Genomic DNA, 8,939 nt, shown 5'->3' with positions numbered 1-8,939 from the left:
GCGCGGGCCAAAGCCCGGCGGTGGGCGCCTCAGGCGCATGTAATCATGTTCCCACCGTCGTCCATCTCCCTCATCAGCTTGCCCTGAAAGGATCCTTTCTGGTGGAAAGGGCACTAATACAACCAATAACCAATCGTGTTAGAATAATGTAGCGATTGCACAGCAGTGGTTGGGAGTCAACTGACTGCTGCTATATTTGGAAATCGTGCTCACGAACGTCAGATATGAACGACTCGACGAACAACATTTTGTTGGCATTGAACGCTGCATGGCCAATAGAATGACAGGATTAAATGACGTTATTGGGGTGGGTGACCTTGAAATAGTCTGCAAGAAATAGTCTGCCACACCTTTGTGGGCGTGTGGTTCAGAGACCAGGGTTTTAGGTCATAAGAAGGGAGGGCGGTGAACTGCGCCGAGTCATGTTCAAGATGTAATTTCAGTGCACAACTCCATACAAATGTGGAACACTACCTTTCAGCGAAAAAGTATTAGGAACAAAATGAGCTGCATTGCAAAGTTGAAAAAAGCTACGAATCTCTGCAGGCTCTTCCCAATAAATAAAAGCCAACGCTGTCGCGCATTTAAGCTCCCACCTTCTAACATCCGGTGCCTTGTATCACGCTAAGAGTAGTGCGAGACTCGCACGGTAGACGAAGTGTCTCGACGACCCGTACCGGGCTCGACTTTTTTATAAGATGTGAAACTCTCAATACCGAAAGCACGTGTACTTGTTACCCACCTCAGTTGATGCAGTCGAAACACCTGGAGCTTAAGGTGCAACTTGTTTGCATTAAAAAGAAAATTTAATGTGCTGTTGGAAACTGCTGATAACTTTCATTCCCGTACCCAAGGTCTCCTTAATTGCTATAATTGCTGACATGGTTGGACCGAGGCGATGTAAGATTAGGTAGGTAAGTTGCAGGTGTCGCCCAAGCATCTCATTACCAGAAAGTTTGGCGACAATTTCACATAATCAGGAAAAGACCCGACTGCTATTCCGGCAACGCTTCCATGGTATTATGGTATATGGCCTCGACACAAATGCGTTTCGAATGCCTCAAGACGTACGTTGAGGAGGCGCCCTTGCCAGTCGCGTAACTCTACACTCGACAGAGCCAGGCATCTCTCGACCCGGCGGAGGGCGCACCACTTCCGGAACGCGCCGGAACCTCCCCCACCGAGCGGACATTCCAGCTCCGGCCTTCCGCGAACATCTCTGACGCGCCTACTGACTCAGGGCGTCACCACGCACCCCGTGCTGCCACCTACGCAGCCGTCTCGACGTATTTCGTGCGCTGATTGGCCATCACTGAGCCAATGGGCGGGGCCGGGGGCGGGGCAAGTGACGTCAGAGGCGCGGCCGCGCGGCGCGCTCGGCTGGCCAGTCAGTGCTGACGCGGCGTGGTGTCATGGCGTCACTGTCGGCGATGCTGCCTTACGAGTCCGCCGGTATCTACGAGCAGCCCAAGCAGAAGTTCACGTTCAAAGTGCCACGCGTGGTTTCGGACCAGAAGGCCAAGTTCGAGCAGGATGACTGGTTTAAGAAGGTGACGCGCGCCTCCGAGGTGAGTCTCGAGCCGAGAAGTGTCGGCGCGTACTGTTCTGGTGACCTCCTTGTCACTGACTCATGCCGAAGGAGGTGTTTCCGTATGTGTATCCATCCCCCGCCTGGTGATGAGCAATCACGGAGCACTATGCATTCAGCAGGAACATGTGTCGAGCCGTGTTCTGATTTTTTGGGCTGTCTTTGCCTCCATCTCCGTCTCTAAACGACCCTAGAGATCGTGACGCAAAATCACGATCATAATAATAATTATCTGTCCCCACTTGGAACCAGACATGTAGTCCGTCCGTCAGGCTCTGCACAGCACGTGTCGTGCTATGAAAACAACAGTTTTCACTGTCATAGTTGAGCGAATATTGTCCATAACTTTGCAACAGACTTACTGAAAGAATGAAAATGCTTTTATGGCAGTGGTCACATAAATACAATATCTGTTTAGTTTCCTGCAACGGGATAGGTGTAGTGCTGTTCACTGTTCCATAATACAATCCTTCCTCCATCGGTTCGTGTCACGTTTTCGTTCCATGTATCAATGCAGTCGCAGTATAGCTTCAATTTAAGCACGTTGATTAAATTTTCTCAGAAATAGTGGCAACTCTCAGGAGAATGCCTTTCTTTCTAGTTTGGGTGAGTTCCACACCTTGAGGAGAAAGGTGGTCAAGTTCGGAAAGAAACATGTTTTGTGCCATGTTGCGTATAGATTTAACCATTTTCTACTCTCAGCCCTAACAACTTATCTTTCAAAATTACCCGTCTGCCACTCTCCCCCAACCCTGTTAATTCTCTGCAAGTATGCATGAGCCGGGCGAATATTATGCTTGAAAAATCCTCCTCCCAAGGGCAGGAAAGAACGTGTTAAAATGATCTACCGTTTACATGATCCACATTGTGATACCAGCGACCGCAGATGGCCACGGAGAAGGCGCTCTGGGCGACGTGACTTAGACTGAGCGGGGGGGGGAGGGGGGGGGGGCGAGGGGAGCACGAGTGGATGCAGTCCTCCACAATTAGTACGATACTGATTAGCATTAGGCTTTTGGCGTTGTGTGGGACGAATGAACCCGAAACGCACAGCGTCGTTAAGCTATCAGCCAGTAATGTCGTGAAGTGATGGTTTCAATGTATCTAAACAGACCTTCCCCCCGGTGCTGAACTGGTCATTTCCTTCGCAGGAGGTAAATGCACAGTCATGAATTGACTAGGAAAATCCCGAAGACAAGGGTCTGTGATATCGGCGTTACCGGAAATTCTAGCTGCCGCCTGACTTAGAAGAATGCGTGATAACTCTGCCGCCCACATGAAATCCCAAATTTCAACAGTGGAGTAGCTTAACAGACGGTGTTTCAAGTCAAGCGTTCGAAGTGAACTGTCGCCTGACTTTGCCGACCACATGGAATTCGGAATTTGCGCTGTACCATTGGTCAGCGGAATGCCTAAACAGACGGCGCTAAAACAGTGCTCGGCGCTATTCGGCTTACAGGCGTCGCCGCGCAATGCAGAGTTCGATCTTCCAAAGCGTTAGTTGTTGCTGGCGCCCGCACGCCACCGATCGCGGTGGTCACACCCTCCACAGGTCCCCATCATGTTGTCGGTTCGTCGCCAGCACTGTACGGCCATCTGCGCAGCGCCCTGTCCCTGCCCCTGAAGCCGCCGGCCGCCGGTCCCACCTCTGACGTCACCGTCATGTCAAACTGGTTCTGAGGCGTGCCCAGCGCCGCCACTCTTTTCCACCGTCATGTTTTCCTTGTATTAGTGGGGCGGACATTCCGGGAATCGGCCGGCCCTGCTGTCATCAGCCGGTGTCTGTGTGTGCCCGGCCGCGGCCTTGCCGGTCCCAGAACACCGCAGACCTGGCACGGGCGCCCCTGCATCAGCCGGTGTCGTGTGTGCCCGGCCGCGGCCTTGCCGGTCCCAGACACCGCAGACCTGGCACGGGCGCCCCTGCATCAGCCGGTGTCTGTGTGCCCGGCCGCGGCCTTGCCGGTCCCAGAACACCGCAGACCTGGCACGGGCCCCCTGCATCAGCCGGTGTCTGTGTGCCCGGCCGCGGCCTTGCCGGTCCCAGAACACCGCAGACCTGGCACGAGCCCCGCTGCATCAGCCGGTGACTGTGTGTGCCCGGCCGCGGCCTTGCCGGTCCCAGAACACCGCAGACCTGGCACGAGCACCCGCTGCATCAGCCGGTGACTGTGTGTGCCCGGCCGCGGCCTTGCCGGTCCCAGAACACCGCGGACCTGGCACGGGCACCTACTGCAAACCCGACCTGGCCGCTGCCCGTCATGACGGTCCAAGCCGCCAGCCGCCCCACCACAGATTATCTGGGCCTCAGGCCCTCAATAGCAGGCACTTGTCTAGATCACCAATGGCTGGTGTACAGTCACCGCGTGGGACGGCCAGCGTGGTGGTCCGCGTGGTGCGCTTGCCTGTGGTTCTTGTCAGGACTTCCTAAAACATGTCTTGTTAAAAGTCAAGGCTTATGGCATTCTGGTTTCTATGCCCCGCACTGGTAGCGGTCCCTGGTCCGACGGTCCCGCGGACTCGTGCTTCACGCCACCACGCGCCGCGGCCGGCCCCGAGCGCCGGCTCTGCCGTCGGCCCGGCCCTGATCTGTCCTGAAGCCATCCATCATCGTCAGCGGGACTGGCCTGGGCCCGAAAGAGGGGACCGTATTTCAAGGCGATCTGCAAGTCAAACAGCTCGACGGCTGGTCTATCTTCGGAGCAATGTGTCTTTTCAATGCGCCTCGTGCACTTCAGCGTGACAGACGCATTTTTTGTTCGTTTGCATGGCACAAGAATGTATAAGGTGGTCGACGTTGAGCTGTGGACAACGCACCTGACTCTCTGCGGTGAAGCGATGCTATCTGCGTCACGTTTCTGAGCTCGCTCGGTAAAGGAAATGTGCTGTCGTTGGCCACGAGTGTCGTAGGTAATGTCCGTGTCGTGATATTTTTATGAACGTGGTGGGGCGCAAGTCTAGTCGATTATCATGAATAATTACACAGCATTATTTTAAAATTTCTAGTTACATCCTTGCACCGCATTGTTCTGCCATGGAAATCCTGAACAGTGTTGGCACAAAAGCTCTGTGCGCTGTTAAAGAGAACTTCACTTGCTGTGCGTACAACTGCAGGGCAAACCCATTGCGTTGTTCACTAATTGTTTGAGGTTACTGCCTCTCGCAATAATTCAGCTTTGTTGGATCTAGCACGTGTCTTTGGAAGGCAGCGACGAGCACCCGCAGAACCCTCACGTCAGCGATCGACGAACACCCGCAGAATCCTCACGTCACCAATTGACGAACACCCGCAGAGCCCTCACGTCACCAATTGACGAACACCCGCAGAACTCTCACGTCAGCGATCGACGGACGCCCGCAGAACCCTCATGTCACTAATCGATGAGCGCCACGCTTCCGCAGAATTACCTTGTGTTCAGGCGAAGAACACGCATTCATGTGTCGCAAGCATCCGCCGCTGATCTCGCTCGAACGTGAGTTGTGTGACCCGGCGCCGCCGGTGCTGACCTGGCCGCGTGCCCCCAGGGCCGCTACACGGGTCACCGCGAGCGGCCGATGGAGGAGCGCCGCGCCAAGTTCCAGAGCGACCTGAAGACCAACGGCAGGACCGAACTGGTGAGCATGCTGGACCGCCGGTGAACCGCTGATGGCTCTCCTGATCCACGACAGGTCGGCGGGCGCTCATAGTTGAGGAGGCGGTGGAGAGACCCACCCGGCTCTGATTTCTAGAACTGGACGGAAAAACCCGCGCAATTTTGACTCACGCCGAAGACCGCCGTGCGTGTCGCGAATGGCTTAGTTTCAACGACGCCTGCTGATTATCAGGATGATTTGAGTAGAAGTAAGCTTGATAGGCTTTCGGGTCACGTTCTTACGCGGTACGATTTAGAACTGCGTGTTGTAGCATGACTGCGCGAAATCGTATGAAAACAGGCCCTGGCCAAGGCCCACCACCTCGCGTGGCGGGCATTACGGTGGCACGAGGCAGGGCTTGTCATGACACACTGGGAAGTCACGGACCTGACCGGTTACTTACACTAGATGTCCGAAAATGGCCTCGTCCCCATATGGAGAGGGCTGCGGAGTGCACGTTTAGTGCGCGGTCAAAAGGCCACCGAACTGTCACCTATGTACCTGGCCTAGCTGCGTAGAAAGATTGCCAACAACGGAAGAACAACATATGTCGAGCGGAGGCCGTCTGCAGCATCAACAACTGCTGCTCAGGGACGCGGCGCGCTGAGACTGGCCGCACGGTCCGACCGGCGGGCTCTGACCCAGCCGACCCCCCCCCCCCCGCTCCCCCAGGCGCTGACCCAGAACGGGCTGAACCTGATCCTGGAGTTCGACATATCACCGAACGGCTACACGGCCCGGGCGCCGGACGTGGACTTCGCCAAGGAGCCCGGCATGGTGAGTGTCGCCGGGTCGTCGGCGTGCGGTGCGCCCGACCGAACACGCCGGGGACTGCTCCCGCTGGCGCCGGCGTACAGCGATCGCGCCTGACAAACAGGTTTTCTGCTTTTGTTTCTCCTGGGACGATAAGTGAAATGAGTTTTCTAATTAGGAGTTTGGAGTGCCCGCAAATCCAGAATGACTGAGCATGTCAGTGTTACTCTTTGTGTTTAGAAGCGACGCCTTGGGTCAGCCGCGGCGGACACCGCCAAAGCCGAGAACACCGCTGCCACGGACTCACTTTTTATGCGGTCCATGCCGTGGCCGAACATTTGCAGAGTTATGATCGGCTTGAGAGAAGTCTTCTGAAAGAGGAAACATTGCCACATAAACCAAGGAAGCTTGCGGCAGCTTCTCGATGTACATAACAAAAGAGCTGATTGCAGTAGGCGGAATCGTTTCAGTCTTGTTTGGCGTTTTAGCTGTAGAAGAAAGGAGCGCTACGGGCCAGTCCAATGCTTTCCTCGTATCAGCACCACCGTCCTTCCCCTGCATGAGCAGCCCTTTACTCCTGGTATCGATTGCTCGTACATTCCTGCCGGCAGGGGCGGAGCCACCGGCGAGGCGGACGGAATGACTTCGCCCATCCAAATTATCTCATCATGGGGCATAAAGATAAACTTAATGAAAATTGCCGTATGAATAGAATTGACCTAAAACGTTCACAGCCCTCAACTCTGAATCGGTAGCTGGTTACCGCTGCCGCGCCGGCCGGCGCATCCGGTACAGAGTAAATCCGTGCCGTTTTGGGACGGTAAGCAAGCTGAGACGCGGTCTGCACGCGATCCCGCGACCCGCCGGGGCCAGCTTGGCCGCTGGGCGCGCCTGCTGAGCACTGTGCGCGTGCCGCCGGGCCAGCGCTGCCGATCCCCCCCCCCCCCCCCCCCCCACTCTGTCCGTCGGAGTCGATGGTTTTCCTATTCTCGCCGATCGGACGGTTGCGCCTAGAGGCCAGAGAGACACTGCGTGGGTCTGAGGAGGGGGTCTTGACGGCGGCGCCTGGCAAACACAGCTTCGTTTTCTGTTTGCAATGTGGTGGAAGCAGACGGCTCCATGACCAATGCGCACGCCCTTTGAACTAGTAATTAAGTAGGCGTCGTTGGCAGCTGATTATGGAGATTAATTGCCATGACTGCTGGGTTATTTTGCGACATGAGAAGCAGTTTTCTTTCCGAAACACCTGCAAAGATGTACTTAGCAACGCTCAGCTCTCTTTTGGCATAAAATGGCGGCACAAGTTCCGTAATGCAATTATGAAACCCGGTGGCGTCGCATTTGGCTGAAAACGAACGCATCGCATGTTGGAAGATGTGACCTATTTGGTTTCCCATGACAACGTGATGTCCTTGACAAGGCTTTGTACCTGTACATGGCTCCGTCAACTGTTAAAATACCGACCCTCCTGCCATAAGGCACATGGTGATCAGATCCGGGATACTGTAACTATCATGTATGTGTGTGTGTGTGTGCGTGTGTCTGTCTGTGAATGTATGTGTTGTATCTGTGTATCTGTCTGTAATGTATCTGTCGGTGTGTCTGTATGTGAATGTATGTGTTAAGCCCGGCTTAAGACCTACGTGACCCGGTCGTGAGCCCCTGCCGGCCTCACGCCTGCACCAAGTGGTCACGGCACCTGCCACACGACGATTGCCGGCGCGCCCGTCGCCAGCCGCACCGGTCTTCCAACAGATCTTATCTTTCACGCCGCGCTATTTGGACAACATTATTCCAGAGGTCTTGTCATAAAGAATAATCTTGGCTGGCTGCGCTATTTGCACATGATTCATCGAGATTGCCTTTCATCAATTGGAGGAAAGAAATATATAGTCTTACAATGAGAAATAGTCCTCGAATATTATTTCCCGTCATATATTTAGGTGCAAGAGAATCTTGCTCGTTGGGAGCCTTAAAATGATCGTCTTCATCATCCTGTCCTGCGGATTCGTTTTGCAGCTTGTTTGATAGCGAGTTTAAATTGAAAAAGAGAAATGCGCCGGGGGGGGGGTACTTTGTTCAAGCATTTGTTCCGGTCAGTTGTTTGTTGGAAGACCAGACCAACCTTAAAATCTGATATGTCCCAGTGTTTACCGCTATTTCCTTTTTAATATAAAGATTTCGCGACCCCCCCCCCCCCCCCCGCCTCCACCCCTTTTTCGAGACCGACGCCCATAGGTTGAACGCTCGCTAGCGCTCGTGACTCGTGCACAGTTCTGGGGAAACAATCACAGCCCATATGGCGATTTAATTTTTACGGCGACAGCACGCTCTTTATAGCAGTTGTTCATTCGCACCCATGCAGTTGAACAACTGCGAACACACGTGCATAACTTTGTGTAGCGACTTGCAATATGTTTCTGTGTTTCGGTGCATGAACAACCCATTAAAGTCACCACCGGACGCATTCTTCGCGTGTGCCATATTACCACGCCGGCGGGAAATCTGACGGCGGCGTAGGAACCGGGCTCTTGCGCCCTCCCCCGCCGGCGACATGGGCCAGGGGTTTCAACTTGGGTGCATCCAATATTTCCCACCCATGCCGGAGAAAAAATCACTATTAGCTGTATGACGTTGTAGGCAAAACAGCCAAATTCGTTTTGGTCCCCAACTACGGCTGGTTCCTACATTCCCCGCGGCCTGGTCACGGAAGAAATTCGTTTTGGTCGCCAACTACAGCGAGTTCCTACAGCCCCCGCGGCCTGGCCACGGAAGAAATTCGTTTTGGTCGCCAACTACGGCGAGTTCCTACAGTCCCCGCGGCCTGGTCACGGAAGAAAAGGTGCGCTCGGCCGGCAGGTTTATCCCTGAAAATTATGTTGGAAGTTTTCAGAATGGCGTTCTGCACAGCCAACACAAAAAATTATCCCAGATGATTTATCGCACCCAGGGAGAATCCCGGATGATT

The 8,939-nt window shown here is 54.3% G+C and overlaps 1 protein-coding gene across 1 annotated transcript; it reads left to right on the top strand.

Moving 5' to 3' along the window:
* Positions 1-1,401: 1,401 nt before the first annotated feature.
* Positions 1,402-6,330, top strand: LOC119106491 (protein big brother). The gene is made up of 3 exons (XM_037230145.1): positions 1,402-1,568; positions 5,111-5,200; positions 5,891-6,330. Exons 1-3 carry the CDS (start codon positions 1,413-1,415, stop codon positions 6,086-6,088), a joined length of 444 nt encoding a protein of 147 aa, XP_037086040.1. The 5' UTR covers positions 1,402-1,412; the 3' UTR covers positions 6,089-6,330.
* Positions 6,331-8,939: the final 2,609 nt, after the last annotated feature.

Source organism: Pollicipes pollicipes, unplaced genomic scaffold, assembly GCF_011947565.3.
Source record: "Pollicipes pollicipes isolate AB1234 unplaced genomic scaffold, Ppol_2.1 Scaffold_6138;HRSCAF=7277_pilon_pilon_pilon, whole genome shotgun sequence".
Classification (NCBI taxonomy): domain Eukaryota; kingdom Metazoa; phylum Arthropoda; class Thecostraca; order Pollicipedomorpha; family Pollicipedidae; genus Pollicipes; species Pollicipes pollicipes.
The sequence above is the reverse complement of the archived record's forward strand: the minus strand, read 5'-3'. Positions and strand labels throughout refer to the sequence as shown.

Coding starts and splice junctions, on each gene's coding strand:
- LOC119106491 (XM_037230145.1), top strand. CDS start 1,413: ATGGCGTCACTGTCGGCGATGCTGCCTTACGAGTCCGCCGGTATCTAC. Junction 1,569..5,110: donor AGGTGACGCGCGCCTCCGAG/GTGAGTCTCGAG, acceptor GCGTGCCCCCAG/GGCCGCTACACGGGTCACCG. Junction 5,201..5,890: donor CCAACGGCAGGACCGAACTG/GTGAGCATGCTG, acceptor CCGCTCCCCCAG/GCGCTGACCCAGAACGGGCT.